This window comes from Pararge aegeria, chromosome 22 (genome assembly GCF_905163445.1).
Source record: "Pararge aegeria chromosome 22, ilParAegt1.1, whole genome shotgun sequence".
In the NCBI taxonomy this organism is placed as follows: domain Eukaryota; kingdom Metazoa; phylum Arthropoda; class Insecta; order Lepidoptera; family Nymphalidae; genus Pararge; species Pararge aegeria.
In genome coordinates this window covers 11,256,780-11,276,699 of record NC_053201.1, presented here as the reverse complement: position 1 = coordinate 11,276,699, position 19,920 = coordinate 11,256,780, and the positions used below count along the sequence as shown (strand labels likewise).

Here is a 19,920-nt window from a genome sequence, read left to right as displayed (position 1 = left end):
GATGCAATATACCCTGACAAAGCAATAAACCTCAATTAATACACGTTCAGATTCACTCCAATGCTCTATGATTGCTAAGGTGTGGCCCTACCTTTATGCCCCGAGACTGTGTTCAACATAGCTGGTCATTGCTGTTCCCGACTCAAATTGGATATCTAATAAATGCGTAATTGTTTTGTGAATTGGGAATAATAAATTAGATGTGAAATTGATAAATGAAAGTACACATATTTCTGTGAAATGTATATGACCTCATTCCACGTTCGTGGAAGTTTATTAAAGTTCACACTATTGCAATTTGATATAGTCATACTAATATTACGAACGCAAACATTGAAATATTACTATGGTAATTTATTGGTACGAATGAACTGTTTTTTTAATTAGTTTTTTTAATTCTTTTTTATAAGAAGTTGTCTATTCACTCGTGATTTAAAGGTATATTGTATATTGTATGTTGCGAAGCACTTTGTACGCGTCCATGGTATATCAGCCACTTAGGGGTGCAGATCCTTACGGTACCTCGCGGTTTGATCGTAGAAATTTCTTCGCGCGATCGCTCATAACTCCGAAAAGTTAGCGGTGCGTGCCGGGGCTCGAACTCGGTCTCCACGAAAGGAAAGCCGAAGCCTTACCCACTAGGCTATCACCGCTTAGCGGTAATAGTAATAAGCAATAATTTTTGGATTTTGATTTCGATGGAATATTTCTATATTTAGAAGAAAACCGGTTAACTTTCTATAGCCGCGTTATTTTGCGATGAGCTGTTTTTAACTGCTAGTTATAAAGAAATTAAACGTAAATAAAACTCATCCATGTTTGTACTTTATGTATCTAGAATTTTTATATTTAAAAGGTGTCTTGTGCCTTTTTGAGCTGACTTTTGGTTCTGAAATGACGCCCTCTGAAATCTGTCGTCCGGACCATCGTGTCCCCGCGCTTCGCCAGTGGAGTTAGTCACAAATATTTGTAACATAATAATACTTGTACAAATATTTGCCTTGTTTACTTGTCGCCTGTATCTTTGTTTTCCTTGTTTACATTCGGCAGAAAGTAAACCAGACATGCCAGACCTGTAAATAAAGTAAACATGTATGCATATTATTAATACTTAAAAGTATCTTGTAGTTTTTTTTTTCTTATAAATGGGAGGCAAGTTCAATTTGGGAATTCACAATCCTACATTTTCTCTAATCCGACTTTTAGCCATTACTATTAATTGCTTCCACCCGACCATCCTAATCATAAAATGCTGTCAAGCAATTCATTCACTAACTCGGGATAATATTATTTATCAGTCATGAAGCCGCTCTAGGGCAACGTGGTGGGCCTATGTTCTAAATCCTTGTCTTCTCGAAAAAAGAGGAGCCCAGCAGATGGTCATTAATAGGCTGAAAAGGAGCTCGAATTCACTTTTGGGGAGCCGAGTTCGGTCCCAGCACGCACCTCTAATATTTCTGAATTACGTGCGTTTTTAGTAATTAAAAATATCACTGGCTTCGACGGTGAAGGAAAATATTTAAGAAAACCTGCATGCCTGAGAGTTCTATGGTTTTAAAAAGAAAAAGAAAAATACTTTCTTACCCAATGCTATACAGGAGGTTGTAATGAACGGCGCCATACATCCCAAGCGCAGCAATATTGGAAAAATAATATTCCCAGACAGAGACCCAATCCGTCCAACCATGATTATAATTGATACAGCTAACGCTCTGGAATAAAAATGTTCAAAGTACAAACTATTTTTTGTCAGCCCGTCAACCCGTATTGCAGTGGCGTTGAGACTTGAAGCTCTCACCCACTAAGAAGGCGGCCTGATCGCAGCAGTGGGTGCAAACCTAAAATTGCAATTCTTGTAAAATGTTTGTATTCTTGTAATTTTACGTCCCACTTGTTGACGCTTAGTTCAGTGATCTGTCATTCATAAGTGTAATTTGATGAACCCCTAATATTCTCTGTTTTTGTCCTATACCTTTTTATTAATTACAGCAATGCACCATTACTTTTAACTTCTTTGCGAAACAAATCGAAAGCACAACCTAAATACCAAAGTATTTAATAGCTGCTTAACCGACGACTAAGTTTTTTTTTTTTTTGTAAAAATCGCTTTAGTATTTATACCAAAATTGAAATATTTCTCGTATTGAACTCACTAAACTAGAATTTTTTTGAAAAAATACTGATCATTTTTAATGAAATATCTGACAGTAGCTATTACAAAATACGATCAGTTTTTTACGTTCACGAATGGTCTACCGAAACTTTAAAGGAAGATGCCCTCTTACGCGAAATTGCATCGCACCAACGCGCGTCGTAGATTACCGCGTGGTAATTCAAGCTGGTTTAGTTTTGTATCTGCGCCCTAGAACGATAGAGTTCACTCACCGTAACGTAGTGGGAAATACTCTGATGAACATATTCTGTTGGAGACTCAGTGCAGTCTGCAGAAGTCCACAGGTCGCTGACATCAATATAGCGATCTGTATGGACTGATTAGTCCAGTACAATGACGCGGAACATAAGGCGGATAGTATCAGTATTATAAACATAAGAATTTTCTGCCCCAAATACTCCACCAGGAAAGCACTGATTGCCACAAACATAAGTGAGACGAACCCTAATATTATCCCGTTCATGTATGTTTGTGTACCGCTCAGTTTCTGAAACAAGAAATGTTATGTAATCTTTAGGTAAAGAATGTATCTAGAATTACCTAAACAGAGTACCGGTTGAATGGCAGCGTTAAATCAGAATCAGCCCTGATGAGAAAGTCAGAAGAGTTGAGGATAGGAATTCCATATTTGATAATGAAAAAGGAATTATCAGATTTTTGGAGGTGTTTTTCAGATCTACATAGGCTTATCGTTAGCGAGTATTTAAGTGGGTTGCTTGCACCATTTACTAACATTTTGTCTTTCAAATGACTTTGTCCCACATCGTAGCTCTTAGTCTTATAGCCAATGTTATGTAACTATGTGTTTCTTACCGGCACACAGACACTCGGTTCAGTTATATTAGTCAATATAACATCAGAAGGCGTTTCTTTCAGCCCGTCCATATAGTCTGTTATCATCACACAGAACTGGGCAGTCTCACCATGGTTCTTGCTATAGTTTTCTATTATTGTTGATATCTGAGGATACCATAGCCTGAGAGACGTAAAACTGTGAAAAGAATAAACGGAATAAAATATTTGATGACGCAATAACAGTACCTATTTAAATTTAAAGCCGACGAATATTTCAATGAAAAAAAAATTAAACTATTATACATATAATATCTCATAGGCAATTATTTTATGAAAGTCTCAATCAAATTTTTAAAGGACGTCTTTAATAAGCGGAGTCTGTTCATTCGATGCATTTCTTAAAATATGGATGAAACCTATCCATACATCCATAACAATTTAAAATAATCATTTTTTTCTTATAATTGTAAAAGTAAGAGTCTGGAATAAGAGAACACTTAACAACTAACATTATTCTCAGACTAAAGATGTTAATTTGTTCTTTAACACAGATTTAATCCTGGAGATCCTTTGTTGAGTTTGCTATTTGTTATACCAACTTTAGGCTTTTTAATTCTTTTCTCATAATATAATTGTATTTAGTCTGCGAAAAACTAAACCATCACTCACACAATAAGTCCCGCAAAAGTAATAAATGAGAACAGCAAAAGCCTATAAATTAGGGGTCGCCTAAATAGTTCTTTTACTTCAACAAGGGCGTTCACCAGTTGTTTTTTAAGACTTATCACATCAGTCGGCTTAAGAGTTCCAGATGTGTTGAACGATAGTATCTGTAAAGTAAATAACGTAATATTAATAAAACATATATAAGCGGTGATAGCCCAGTGGGTATGACTCCGACTTCACTTTTGGGGGGGCGAGTTCGAATCCCAGCACCTCAATCGTTTCTAAGTTATGTGCGTTTTAGCTATTAAAATATCACTGGCTTCAACATGAGGAAACCTGCATATCTGAGAGTTCTCCATAATGTTCTCAAAGGAGTGTGGAGTCCGCCAATCCGCACTGGGCCAGCATGGTGCTACGGCTTTACCCCTTATTATTGCGGGACCGTGCCCCGTGCCCGTGCCGTACATACAACACAAATAATAAAATCAAACGATTGAAACTGACGTTTGCTGCAAATGAGAATAATAATTCTTAAGTATATACATATAGAACAGGTAATACCAATATCTTAATATATATAAATCTCCTGTCACGATGTTTGTCCGCGATGGACTCCTAAACTACTTAACCGATTTTAAATTAAATTGGCACACCGTGAGCAGTCTGCTCCAACTTAAGAGATAGGATAGCTTAGATCTTTAATTATAGTCGCAATTTTATTTTATTGCAAATTATTTGTCTTTAATTAATTGACAGTCACATGTTATACATATATATACTACTATACTCATTTAAGGCTTAACGATACTGAATACTTTAAAAATAAAATCAAACGCAGACGAAGTCGCGGGCAACAGCTAGTTATTTTATATAATTTTCGTTCATAATGAGTGGGTATCAACCCACTCATTCAATAATGAGTCGTGTAATCCGCCATATTTTGGTGGAGGCCATCTTGGACTGATTTTTATCAAACAGCTAACTAAATCACCTTTCTTACAAAAAATAAAAAATAAAAATCGGTTCATCCGTTCGATAAATACGATCAGCAACACACACAGAAACGTCAAAGTTATAACACCCAGGCGGGGCTTAAAATAACTTACAGGAAAAGAATCCCGATCGTTTCCAGTATTCATACTGTATATAGTTTTCAGCACTTCCAAGGCCTCTTTTTCACGGGCGTGGGATAGAAGGAACTTGGGACTTTCCGGTAAACAATAGTACAATATCATCGCCAGAAAACTCCATATCGAGCAGATGTAGAGGTAGACGTTCCATGCATGTAGTTCTGAAAAACAATATTGATTCATTATTGTTTCGTCATTATCATCATCACGTCAACTAATGGACGTCCTCTGCCAGACATAGGAGTGGACTTCCACTGCTAGACATAAGTCTTTTGCCGCTTGGCCCAGCGGCTTCCAGCGACTCGTTGAAGTCATCTGTCCACATCGACGGGTCGACCGTTGCTTTCACCGGCGACCTCGCCGCTATTCCAGCAGCTTGGGACAGAAACGGCCATGGCTTCTCCGAGCATAACACTCTTATTGCTTGACCTCTCGTTAAAAAGATAATATATTACATAATTACTTATAAAAAAGAATAATATACATAATTACTTATAAAATACATATAAACACCCAGGCACTGAAAAATATTCCTATTCATCACATAAACATTTTCCAGTTGTGGGAATCGAACCCACGGCCTTGGACACAGAAAGCAGGGTCGCTGCCCACTGCGTCAATCGGCCGTCAAGTCACCTAAAGTTACCTACTCGTAGTTTGCGAGTCACCTTTATATACTCTACGATCCGCCGAATCGGCGTCATAAGTTTAGACGGCGCCTAACGTCGGTAGACATCACATAAGAGTTTGTGAAATATTAATTTTGTCTTGGAATCACCTAAATTACTAGGCATCTGATTAAGACGTTTCCTAGGTGAAGTGAAAACGGGCATTCGTGTTTAGGCCCACAGCGCTGCTTCTATACGGGTTGTAGGAGCACGGTTCAAAATTGTTTTCTACGAGTGTTGTTATCTGCCTCCTTGACCAATTTCGATGGTATTCGAAATTGGTCAAGGAGGCAGATGGGTGGTAGTATTCGATCACGCAGATCACTTGGTCCTGGGTTCGATTCCCGAGGTCCAGGTATTTTTTGATAATAGTCATCAAAGTAGGTGTGTGTGTGTTTAAAAGAAAAGCTACACTGGGATAAAACGTACAAAACTTCCAATACCCGGATACAAGCTATACTATAATATGGGAAATTTCATTAAAGTCAATGCAACGCAATAGGTACAAATTAACATAGGTAACAAATAAACAAACAGACTCACATTCGCATTTAAAACATTTTTTTTTTTTTTTTTTTTTTTTTTACACTTTATTTGTAAACTACAAATAGTAAAAAAAAAAACAATCCACACAACAAAAATAAACTTAAAAAGTAGGATACAAAGGGCGGCCTTATCGCTTAGTAGCGATCTCTTCTACATTAGTATAGGGTAAACAACATAATCTTTGATAAAACATAGAACATTAATTTAATATAATTATTTTTATCTATAACCGTTACTCTTATCTTAAATTCATACAAAATCATTGGTTGTCATATTGCGTAGTCTCATTAAGTAAGATTTATTAATATGTACATAGTTAATATTAAACACAATATACCAATCCATTACCGGCCCGCTACAAGGCATGGGTATTCTCCCACAATGAGAAGGGGTTCAGGCCATAGTCCACCACTCGGAACCAGTGCGTATTGGTGGACATCACGCACATTTGAGAACATTACGGAGAACTCTCAGGTATGAAGGTTTCCTCACGATATTTTCCTTCACCGTTGAATCAAGTTTTATTTTAAATACTTAAAACGCACATAACTTAGAAAAGTTAGAGATTCGTGCCAGGATTCAAACTCGCTCCCACGAAAGTGCAAGTCGAAGTCCCACCCGCTGGGCTATAACCGCTTCCAAGGGCTAAAGTATAAGCAGATGTAACTTACCAAAGTATCCCTCCCACACCACTATGTGTATAGGTAGGGGTAGTGAAGCCCAGGCAAGGAGTGCTGCTACTATTAACGAGGTAGAAGTAAAGCCGGAGTACGTCAACAGAACTCTATCCCTTATGCTAATAGGCGTGAACTCTGATAGCATCGATGATATTGCGCTGAAGCTCAAACTTAATCTGAAATATACAGAAAGATGTGTTTGTTCAAATCGATGGTAATATTATAAAATAACATTTATGCTGCGGCGGGGGAATGATATTCTGGAAAAGGGGGCGTTCATAAAATACGTGAGATGGTAAGTGGGGGAGGGGGTCGAGCCAAATCTCATCTAATCTTACGTTGGAAAGAGGGGGGTCTCAGTAAATATCACGCAATTTTGTTTCCTGATTGAAACAAAAAAAATTATACTATTTTGGTCCATTGGTCTTTTTACAATTAAAATCCAACACGTTAACGTAAGAAACCCACATTTTAAAAAATCTCCCGACATCTAACCAGGGAAGCGGAGAGTGACAGAATATTTAAAAAAACACCTCAAGTAATTTATGGACGCCCCCAAAAATTATAGTTACGGGCAACACCGAAGGTAAAAGACCTGGAGGCCGGTTTCCAACAAGATGGGCAGACCAACTGAAAAAATCATAGTCGTAACGCTTCTATAAAATCGCCAAAATGGCCTCCAACAGAAGCCGATGGAGACAGTTTACCAGCGCGAAATTAAGATCACCAGAGAGAAAGAAGTTCTATGCTTTGTAAGTTTTGAGGATATAAAAATAATTTGTTGTTAAAGGAAAATATCGACAAAATCTAATATTTCTTTAGGCACATAGATGGCACTTTTGATCACATGTAAAATATGACATAGAAGTGAGTTGATGGCGATAACTAACTTCGTCAACTTAAAAGTAAAGCTAGGAGAGTTCCAAACGCGCCCAACAAACTTAGCCGATTGTTTTTTTTTGTTACCACCATCTCACATTGTCATTTAAAAAATATCAAAGAAGCAACCTAGTTAGAGCAATTATTTGCACCCAAGCATTTTTATCGTTGACGTAGTCCTTAATACCATATAAGACTTTTTTATAAGCTAAAGGTAACCTGCATGCTTGAGAGTTCTCTGTAATATTCTCCAAGGCGTGTGATTTACATTAATCCGCACTTGGCCAAGCGTGGTGGACTATGGCCTAAACCCTTCTCATTTTGGAAGTGACTCTTGTCTTGTTCTAGGCCGGTAACCGGGGCTGGGTTTTTAATAATTAATATGCGAAAGTGTATCTGTTTGTTCGCTTTATTTAAACAGCTGTCTAATAAGATTATTTAGTTAGTATAATAAATGTCCATCAATAACGCAGCAACAGAGTAACAGATTGATGTGAATTTTCGCACAGATATAGTTTAAGGGCCGGAGAGTGACATTGGCTACTTTTTATCAGTGAAAAATACACAGTTTCTGTGGGAAGATCGCGCTTACGGTTACGCTTGCGTTCGCGCTTGCATTTTTTCGGGATAAAAAGTAGCTCATAAACTATCTCTATGCCAAAAGTCAAGTCCAGAAAGTACTACTCTCTTAGATTGCGTCATCGTTTACAACTTGGGATGCTACAAGTGGATTAAAAAAGCCTAATTATAACGTCCCAATGCTGGGCACAGATCTTTTCTCTTACAAGAGAGAGGGTTTTAGAGCAAAGACCCACCGATGCTCCAATGTTTGTTGTTGTCTGAATGTTAAAGATTTCATTATTTTGGTATCTTCCACATGAGCTCTAAACATCTTATCATAAAACAAATAAATCTAAGCGACTCAGAAGCTGTTATTTGAGAAGTCTCAGATAAGAAATTGCATAACGTTTAACGTAGTTCATTATCTCCAAACAATATAAGTGATATCTAGGCTGTTCTATGTTGCGGTAATATTTATAAATCACCATATTTAATACAACTTTTGCATTTTTAATTTTAGCATATACTAGGAAACAATGATTCGCTTATCTTGCAAGTAACTTAAAATATAAGTTTAAAATAGGTCAAGGATAAAATAGATATTAAAATTTTAATAATATTAGACATAAATATCACCAGATTTCAAATTCCATATTAAATTTATTTGTACTTTAACTAGCTAACTGCTTTAGCTTAGTGGATTTTGAAATTGTTTTTAATAGACAATTTATTGTACTCTTTTAAAGCAAGCAATACTTTTTTTTTTAAAGAAGTCATAATTATTTTTATTATTGAAAGTACTCGTAGTTAAAAAATACAACAAATTATTAACAAAATTTTAATTTAAAATACCCATTCTCCAACGAATGCCCTCGGAAAAATAACTGTTAAAATACTATATTAAGCAGCTTTACGGGATTTAAATAACATTTTAAATTATTTTGGAGCTATGAGCTTTTATAAAGCTTTTAATATGATTCAAATGATTACAGATTACAGTTTTAACTCTTGGTGTTAAGTTTTGTACTAGTAGCGTTTCTTTTCTAATCAAATAATATAATTTTTGTCAACCTACTTGGCCCAGTGGTAGGCGCTGTCTTAATATGAGTAGAAGGTCCCTAGGTCAATTCTCGGCATGGGCTATTTGTATTTTTTTATAAATTTAAAATGCATATAATTTTTTTTTTCGGAACCGACAGGACTCTCTGACAATCGCGGCCTGCGCTTTGACCACTAAACTACGGCTGTCCAACCGACAAAATCGTGCCTCTAAGCGATTCAGTGTTCCAGTGCGATGTCGCGTTGAAACCGATTGATCGTTGGCTACCATACTCCCTAACAGGTTAGCGCTCTACCATCTTGGACTGCATCAACACTTACCACCAGGTGAGATTGCAGTCAAGGGCTAACTTGTAGTGGAATAAAAAAATATAAAAAATACGATAATAAAAAAAGTTGAATAACAGATCATTAGAGCGGAAAATATAAGTAAATATAATATTGCAAATTGGATACTTACGATATACCTTCAATGAGTTTTATAAATAACATCATCCAATAAGTTTGGCTCGATCCCTCGAGTAAAGTACCAATAAATATGCCCACATTTCCGCCTATTAGAAATATTTTCCTTCCAAAAGTATCCACTAAAAACCCTGTGAAGAGACTGGCTCCAATTTGTCCTGAAAGGAAAAAAAAATATATATTCGACGACCTTTTTACTGTGGGCATCTTTGTACTCGTTTAAATGTACTTATTGTTGACTGGAGAACATCTTACAAGTAGGTTTTTTTATGTATACAACGTGTAACAGAATTACGAAATAGGTAATATTGAAGGATGCAAACCTTAGTATATTTCATAAAGAAACACCCTGTAATACTATTAAATCAAAAGAAGCATATTTATTTTTCCATACAATCGAATTAGAAATATTATAAATGTTTACTTTTGACAACCCTATTGAAGATAAAAGACCGTCACGGGCATAGTACCTACGTTATGCGAAGCGTACCTAATAAAGTTACATGATTTTAATTTTGCATGTGATGTTAGAGCTGTATCTGATTTATTTTAGTAAAATCTATGGCAGTGGTTTATAAAAAACTATTAGGTATTCAGTTTCACAGATAAGTCTCAGAGCCAGTAGATAATGTACCTCTGAAGCCTTTTAAGTATTATTACACTCTTAATTTGAAGGTTTTCTTGTCTTTATTCTACGTTTTATGGAAAATGGAAGCTGGAAAGGCATTCAAGATCCTTGTGGTGCAAATCAGACACGAATATACAAAGCGTAGATCGCAGTTCGATGGCAAAAATGTTAGGGTGAATTAGATTAAACAGTTCTTGAGTACACTCTCCTTACCATATAGATTACCAATTCAGATTTCAGAGATACAGCAATTTCGTAGGCACTTTTGTACATTACATTGTTATTTTATAACTGACGGTTTATGTTATCTGGTACTTGTAAATATTTGAAATAAGAACGATTATATATTTACTGAACCATCTTGTCAGCTGGAAAACAAATATGTCGGCAATAAACGTGAATTCGAAGATAAGTCCTAGCATTAATAGAGTGTAGAATAAATTACCCTTTTCTTGCTTCACAATAGTGAGATTACAGGCTAGACCGCCTAAGCAACTTTTATAATTATTTCTTATAAATAAATCACGCGCTTAATGTGTATAATAGCGTCCTTTCCATCTCTCATCATTCTATCTTTTTTTATCTTTCATAAATTCATAATTACTTCTCTTTCATGCATAAATGAATAATATTATAATATTGCGACATAACACACATCACCATCTAACCCCAAAGTAAGCGCATCTTGTGTACTAAGATAACTTATGAATATTTATAAATAATATACTTATGTATATAGTATGCAGACCCACTCGGACACTGAAAAAGATTCGTGTTCATCACGGGAACCTTTTCCAGTAGTGGGAATGGAATCCACAGCTTTGGACTCAGAAAGCAGGGTCACTGCGCACCGCGCCAATCGGACATTCATGTAACCATAATTGCCTTAACATGATACGTCTTTCGAATGTTTATTAATGTGACCTTTTCTTGAAATGTTACCCTAAATTCTAGTTCAAAAAATATCGAGATACACGCTTTTTTTTTATTTACGGGGGGGAATTCTTCAAAGATACCCGACCTCAGGGAAGATCAGGTTATGTGGGATATTTGCCCACCAAAAACTCCTCATTGACCATCCAGGGCACATATTTGGGAGGCTCCGGGATCTCCATAGAACGCGCCGGTGCCTTCTTTGTACAACGCATGTAGAGCTCGTCCCGGGAGATCAAATCACCACCAAAAAGCTTTTAAAGAAATAACTTACCTAGAAAAGGTATCGCATTCAGCAATCCTTTATACATTATGGTCATTTTCAGGTCACATTCTGCGACCGGCAGAATGTATGAGGACGTCGTGGTGACCAACATGGCGGCGAAGATGGAACATAGTGACGCAGCCAGCAGCAAGAAGTGGAATTTTCCAAATTTGCACAGCGTTAAAGCGTCTTCTAGTATCTTCATCGCATCCCCATCTCCCTTGCTTTGTTGAGCTGAAACAATCATCAAAACATCATCATCCGCCTACAAACATCGCACTGACGTCACAGGCTTCGTCTCTTTTAGAAGTTACAGTTTTAGAGCATAAGCCCAACACACTGCTCCAATACGGGATGGGTGGGCTATAACGAGTATTACTACTAGATTAACGAGGCTGAAACCATCATAAAATAATATTAGTTCCGATAAATAACGTTTTTGATACAAAAGTAGCATTAAAGAAATGTTATGGTCATTGGTAATGTATCTAATGCTGACGGAATAAAGTCATGTTACCAGAAGATTGTTAAATATTTACATGAATGAGCCAAGAATTACAGGAAGAACAAAGAAGAGATTCATTGTCAGTAGTGATTGTTTGAAAGAGGATATAAATAAAATATAATACGACAATACAGACATCGGCATTTAGCCCCAAACTAAGCGTAGCTTGGGTACTAAGATGACTGATGAATATTTTTGTGTATTATTTTCAGAAATATACCTACGGATAAAATCGTTCATGTTCATCACACAAATATTTTCCATTTGTGTTAATCCCACGCCCTTGGACTCAGAAAGCAGGTTTGCTGCCCGCTGCGCCAATCGGTCGTCAATGATACAAATAGGAAAATGTGGGAGTACCCCGATACCCTTTCGTTAACCTTTCGATTGACGTGATGTTATGTGATGTGATCGTTCTCGCCGTCGGAGGAGACTCTTGCCCTGTTATGGTTTGATACAGTTATGGTTTGATATTATGACGTGACGTTGCATGCATAAACAATGCATATTTATGCGATATCAGCAATCGCGGTTGGTTTGCTAGATAAAAAAACGACAGATAAAAAAACGTCGCTGTCACGTTTGACTTAAAACTTTGACTGTACCAGAAATACAAAACTGTAGACAAGAATACATTTGGCCATCAGCCAGAGCTCACTTACAGTAATTTACCACAATAGAACAATTAAATCAGCAACGTGTGTAGATACACGCAGTAGCGTGCATGTGTGCACTAAGCGGGCATTATTAATTTTACCATTAAGATTTTTATAACTCTTAATATAAATTTATTTCCATTTAATATTATCATATTATGCATCCAGTGGCACCTTGGCCAGGTGCCACTGGATGCATTCGAAAACACAACAGAAATGTCATTACGTGATTGGGTAATATCAGCAACTTCAAACATATATTGCTGCTGTATGACGAACGCCCTGGCGTAGAAATAAGTGTTGTTGTCTTATAAGCTTAGGTCTCGGATTTATATCATTGGTATTTTCGAGTATGGTCTGCTGGGAGGCTAAGGGCGTGGCTAGTTATCACACATAGTTTACCTATGATATTTGAATAAAGAAATATATATATATATATATAACAGTATATATCCTAAGTAATATTATAAATGCGTGTGTTTGTTTGTCCCCTTCCTTTACTCACTAACTAAGCAAAATTTTTTGGCATAGAATTAGTTGAAAGGACGGAGATAGACATAGGCTACTTTTTATCCCAGGAATCATAAGGTTTTGAAAAAAAACATAATTAACGAGGTGAAGCACATGGTCAACAGCTGGTAATAAATGTTTTTTTAAATCTTTAACGCAAAACTACTGAACTAATTTGTCTCAATTTCGAAATGGAGATAGATTGTATGCTGAATTAACTCATAGGGTGCTATTTATCCCGGGAAAATGTAGGTTCCCGCAGGATTCATAAAAACCAAAAAACAACGCATACCTACGCACCCGCGGGTAACCGCTGGTAAAGAAATTTTTGACATTGACTATATCTGTCAAATAACGACTTAAGTTTACGCCATCGATATAAAGCCGTTTATGCTCATTATGCGACATTTTGAACTTTTGTTCAAATCTCGCGAATCTCGAAAAAAACTCGTTTAATATCCTGTTTTGCAGCGGTCACCCGTTGCAAATAAAGTGTGTATCACTCGATTGCTTCATGCCAATTGATTTTGGGTATAATAAGTATCAGAGTTTTTTAATTCTCTGTATATTGGATAAAAGCAGGCGTAACGTTGCGGAATTCCATGATATTTTATGAAAATTAAGCTTAATTTGCTATACTCCGCGAGAAGCAGGAGAATCTGTTATTGTTAACAATTATTCATTGTAAAGTCCACTGAAGATGCTCCGGTGCCTTTAGGGTACATTGCCGACGCTCTGTTTCTGTCGTGAAGAAATACCTACCTACCTACCTACGTACCTTCATAATAGATTTAAAAAAGTGACAGGAGTCACTTGAATTTAATTTGGCATGTGATGTTAGGGCTGTGTCTGATTTTTTTTAGTAAAATCAATGACAGTGGTTACTCAAAAACTTTTACCGTAGATTCACAGAGGTTTTATCCTCTATAAATCCACCAAATTGTACTTTCTTGCTTTGTATTAATATATCTTTAACTACTTTTTTTCTTTTGTGTACAATAGAAGTGTACTCATTCATTCATTCATAAATCTCAGAGACAGTAATTAAGTTGCCTCTGAAGCTTGTAAATAAATATTTTGGTTTTCCTTTACACGTTATAGAGTGGAAACTGAAATGCGGATATGTCAGACGGACGGACGGAGAGAAAAGGCTTAGTAATAGGGTTATATTACGGCCCATTAGGGCTTAGGCCGCCATTTAGGTTTCACTACGCTGACCAAGTGCAGATTGTTAGACCTCACACGCAATTGAGAACATTAAAGAAAATTCTCAGGCACGAAAGTTTTCTCGCAATGTTTTCCACCGTTATAAATTAGGAATTCACGTTCCCATCACATGCACTTATGAAGCGTTCATACATATACGTTTACATAATTGTAAAAGGGATGGTGATAAGAACGTTCGCTTGGTTAAACCTAAATCTACAAGGGTTCCAAACGCGCCCTGGTTTAAGAAGAGCCTGCTACAAACTTAGCTGCACGGCTAGCATGGGTAGGAGACAATTATATCCTCGGGGAAACGATATAAATAGATCTTCTACCACCTCTTTATCAACTCTCAGAGCACTGGCGCACAAGTGGAATTAATATCCATATAACATATGTGTATTAATAAACGGGGGTAAACTTCTCCTATTCCATGTTCCAGTGGTTTAGCAGGTGGGCACGTTAATTATATCCCTTGCCAGGGGATATAATCGGGGGATATAATTTTTATCTCCCGCCCGTGCTAGCCCTGCTGGGAGAGTTACAGTACGTACTGGGGACCGAACTCGGTACCCCAAGAGAGAGGCCTAAGTTTTAATCTCTAGGCTATCATCATCATATCATCGTCACATCAACCCAATACCAGCCCACTACAGGGAACGGGTCTCCTACCACAATGAGAAGGGGCTAAGGCCGTAGTCCACCACGCTTGCCCAGTGCGGATCGGTGAACTCCACACACCTTTGAGAACAATATGTAGAGCTCTCCAGCATGCCGGTTTCCTCAAGATATTTTAGTACGACGTTGAAGCAAGTGATATTTTAATTACTTAAAACGCACATGAGTAAGAAAAGTTAGAGGTGCGTGACGGGATATGAACTTGGCCCCTCGGAAGTAAAGTCGAGCTCCTACCCATTGGGCTATCACCGCTGGTTTATATGAAGTACAATATAACAGACCAAAGGTTGAAGGTCTCATACTTCCTGTTTTAACTTGCAAAACAACTGTGTACCTACTTTAATAGTAAAGTAGTCAATTCAATACCCACAAGAAACAAAAATAAACTTAAAACGGGTTTTTAGAAGATCCATAAACAGTACACTGAATATATTTACGTATATTTTGAAACAAGTTTTTGGACCTTTCTGGATCCTTCCTATTTAGAAATAAGTATTAGAAGCGGTCATACCCTAGTGGTTCAATCAATTGATGACAAATTTCTATAGTTACTTATCTAAATGTTTTGATGTCCGATTGGCGCAGTGGGCAGTGACCCTGCATTCTGAGTTCAGGGACGTGGGTTCGATTCCCACAACTAGAGATGTTTGTGTGATGAACCTGAATGTTTTTCAATGTCTTTGTGTGATGAACGCGAATCAGTGTCTCAGTGTTCATATGTATATTATAAGTATTTATGTATATTATTCATAGAAACATTAATCAGTCGTCTTAATACCCATAACACAAGCTAAGCTTACTTTGAAGCTAGGTGGCGATGTGTGTATTGTCGTAGTATATATAAAAAAAAAAATGGATTGATCTAATGAAAACGTTGTGGAACGTAAGTTTATTTTATCGCCTTCTATCCAATACAGGTTAGCCCACTAAATCGGGCGTTAATAGGTATCACAGACATATTAAACTCTACACGGCATCGTAACTGAATGATAAATTGCTCGGTGTGGTAACTTGCCACGACCAAAGCATCAGACTTGACTTGACTCATAATTCAAAAATTATGAGTTTCTATGTTTCCTTCGCCGGGAAACGAACCCGTGACCTCCCACGTCCCCAGCTAAAATCACGTCTCACCATTGCGCCAGGGCGGTCCTCAGGGAGTTTTTATTTCTATGAATAGAAATGGTCACAATATTATACTGTATATCTATGATAATGTAATTCTGTCAAACTACCCTGACAAACTGCCTATTATTGTAGAAATAAAAGATTTTATATTGCTAAGTATACTATTTCAACTGGTTATTTTCGCGTCGATTAGTGATAATTTGAAATAACAATTAATAATCTACATTACTTATTTATACATTTAAAAACTTATATATCATACAATTATATTAAAAGTACAATTTAATTAATGTTTATGTACGAATGACATACCAAGGTTCTTTTAACCTTATCATTAACGATTTGAGTTACACAAACTGTCATGAACGTATTTGTTGGTTTGTCCTTCATTCACGCAGCAAAGCAGGGACAGTTCCATTTTATTTTTATATTTATCGTCTCGCAAATCGCAAGGTTTTCTGATTTATCATTATAATCATCATGTTCATTTATTAGGTGTCTTCCCAGTGGGACTCTATCTCTTTTCTAGTAGATAGGGTTTTACAGCATATACTACCCACGCTGTCCCAATGCCAGTTGGCGGACTTTAACGATCATGAGGTATTATTTGTTAATGATAATAACCGACAAAGGTAGAGACACTGAGTTTAACTCCGGGCTGATACTGAAACTGTTAAGACAGTTATATTAACCCCATAAACCTAATTAGCACTTAATAAGCACCTCTTTTTCAGTAAGATGGTAACTAGCTAGGACCAGATTAAATTCCTCCCGATAAAATCGAACCCTGCATCCTCCCTTAAAATTACAGTGCTAACCGCTGCGCCAGAGAAGAATAAACAGACCCTGACCGATTTCGACTATGATGCTCAATCTTAAGAGAAATTTTCCATTTTCTACGCGCTGGACGTTATAGTGCACAAATATATGCGCAAGCGCAGATGCACTCTATTCCCTCTATGTCATAGTCTGCAGCTCCGACACGACCAGAAAGATATCAGGCGTATGACCAACAGTAAGATGTTGGTCATATGCCTGCCGAACGTGCTCTACGAGGCACGGATTTTGTAAAAAAAATTACTTGGCATATGAAATTTAGTCAAAGAACCGCAGAGTGAAAGCAAAAAGAAATCGAGGCAGAACAAGTCGCAGGCTAAAGCTAACAACAATAATGACACATTATAACTGCGTTGTAGAAAGTCACGATAGCGACATTAAATTTATGTTTTATTTATAAATAAAATATTTTATCACTGTATGTGGAATTTTTTAGATACACATTTTCTCGTTGGTATATTTATTATCAAATATCTATAGCCATGGCTCATGAACTTCAATGGAAGGAAATTGAAAGATAAGTCATTTTACTGATGAACGAAAGAACTTTTATAGTACACCACATAAAATACAGAAAAATTGTTATACAAAGAGTACAATTAAAATGTTATTTTATCCCTTAAAGATTCCCTACCAATACCTGTACCAAATTTTATCGTGCATAAGTTATAATAAACAACCGAATAAACTACTTTACCTTTTATTTATTATAGATTGGAAGTATGGATGGCTAATGATAAAAAGTGATATTTTGACCTCATCAAATGCGTAAAACTTTGATACCAAATAGTGTAAAATAAAAAAAAACAAACAATGATATCACGTCATAGCTATAATATACAAAAAAATCGCACATTTAATTATGTTTATAAATCAATCAAATTATTTACCTTTTTCTGATAAATCTTTCGCCATTTCTCTGTCATGTAAAGTTCAGTACAAAAATTTACTCTCTATATAAAATTTCACTATAAATGAAAACACTATCTTATCATATTTTAAACACTAAATCACAGTTAACACTTTAAGTTACTTTTTCAAAGTATTTATCTTTCTTTTTTCATGCCACTGCATGAATCTCTCACCGTCTATTTTTATAATGAAGTACAGTCTATTGAAACACAAGCGTTTCTTGTTAGTCCGCTGATCACACTAGGCAGAATCTGTTTTTTTACGCAATGGTTGCAATCCTTCTCCCTACTAATATTAAAAATGCGACAGTGTGTCTGTTAGTAGCCTTTTTTTTGCACATAATATAATTAATGGTTCGGCGCGTAAATTGACCCAAGGTGCAGTTCTATTCAATAAAAACATAAATTTCTCGTAAAGTTACTTTCAATGAAGCCACGGATTAAATATTTATTTATTATTTTAGCCCAAAAACAGAACAATATAAATATGGTTTTTGAACATAAATATTTAGTTATTTATTTATTAACTTTTCAAGGGAATCAAACAGTACTATTACACATAAGAGTAATACCATATTTTTATATCACATAAACCAATGAAGTTCCCACAACTTAGTTAAGTACTACAACAATATACATAAATGATAACATGTATTTTTAGTGGTTAACACTAAAAAAAAACAACAAAATTAAAATGAATAAAAAGAAACCTTTATAAAACTTATAAGCTTATTTTGACATAATTGTATTTCTAAAAGTGCCTATTTTGACGTTAAAAATACTGAGAACAACTAAAAATATTTACATAAAATACTGTCATAATGTCAATATGGGCATTGTTTATCTTTATTCACCGCATCACACTTATAACATTAGTAGGGAAATGGTGATATGGGATAAGCAAGTATTATGCGCAAGTCAGAGTTACCGCCAACAAACGAAGTACTTAGTTACTTCAACTATCAAAAATATAGGAGATAACTATTATAACACAGACTTTTTTTATTTCAAAACATAAATTAAATTCATTTCTAACAATCGATAATACTTTAATAACATGAAGATTCTTCGTTGACTTCAAACCAAATTAAAGCAAAGTGCAAGATTATCTGGACCTACCTACTAACAAAAGTTGATTGACAAGTTCCTGAGACTGGTTTTTTATTTAATGGAGCGCCACATATTAACGGCATTTTGCGATATACAAATTTTATAAGTTTAATTTTTTGTATGTAATGGTGTGTGATGATGTAAGTCGTTTGTATGATTTGTTTGTGTTTAATAAATTCCTAAACTTTAGGCCTACTAATCGATTTTGAAATCTCTTTTACTATTAGAATGCTTTTTTTATTCAGTAACGTGAACAGTAGTAACAGTTAAATAACATGAGAGAAAGAAAGATAAATCTAGACCTTTCTTATAACTTTTATCCCAAGAATGATTGCATCTGCATATTTTTGATGAGACAAAAAAGGGGAAGAATCTCCTCAAATTTTATAGGTTAAATCGGCCTGAGCTACATCTGTCTCTATCGCGCTCTACTGGGGAAGACAGGCTCAGCGAGACGGCAATAGTTTTTTCAAATACGAGTACCTATTTATCAAATTTGTCTAAGCTACACAATCGTCTTAATCCTTACAAAAATTTGACATTTTGTTGTTATGTTTGTATTTGCATTACTTACGGAATAATGAATGAAATATTTAAATTACAGGACGTAATAAGAGAGCTTAAAGCCTTTCAGTAAGGTATTCGAGTGGCTATTACAACATTACGTTACGAACCTTAGTTAACGTGAGTGACACCGCGGGGAACAGGTTGTAAGTAAAAAATGTTTATTTTTTATATTACAGTAGATAAACTTTGCTCTTCCAAGTAAGTTATTTGCACACATAGTGTAGGAGATAACGTTTAATTAAAGTATCGCGAAAGCGCCGAAAGGGGAGTTTACGTCTATAAGTAAGGTTGGTAGTTACCTGCGCCTTTAGGATATTTCATGAGAACCCGTAGCTGCATAACACAGCTTAAAAAATGTGGCAGTTGG

The 19,920-nt window shown here is 36.0% G+C and overlaps 1 protein-coding gene across 1 annotated transcript; it reads right to left on the bottom strand.

The window, feature by feature from the left end:
- Positions 1–848: 848 nt before the first annotated feature.
- On the bottom strand, positions 849–18,103 carry LOC120633927 (synaptic vesicle glycoprotein 2B-like). The gene is made up of 10 exons (XM_039904338.1): positions 17,856–18,103; positions 11,455–11,679; positions 9,615–9,777; positions 6,650–6,831; positions 4,741–4,925; positions 3,638–3,798; positions 2,987–3,164; positions 2,386–2,660; positions 1,585–1,712; positions 849–1,073 (listed from the first exon to the last, which is right to left on the bottom strand). Exons 1-10 carry the CDS (start codon positions 17,878–17,880, stop codon positions 1,006–1,008), a joined length of 1,590 nt encoding a protein of 529 aa, XP_039760272.1. The 5' UTR covers positions 17,881–18,103; the 3' UTR covers positions 849–1,005.
- Positions 18,104–19,920: the final 1,817 nt, after the last annotated feature.

Bases quoted from the DNA above. Each gene is read 5' to 3' on its own strand.
- LOC120633927 (XM_039904338.1), bottom strand. From the start codon at position 17,880: ATGGCGAAAGATTTATCAGAAAAAG. The intron at 2,661-2,986 runs GTAAGAAACACA...TTCTTGTTTCAG, and splicing joins AACCGAGTGTCTGTGTGCCG to AAACTGAGCGGTACACAAAC. The intron at 1,074-1,584 runs GTAAGAAAGTAT...CTTTATTTACAG, and splicing joins AACCTCCTGTATAGCATTGG to GTCTGGCATGTCTGGTTTAC.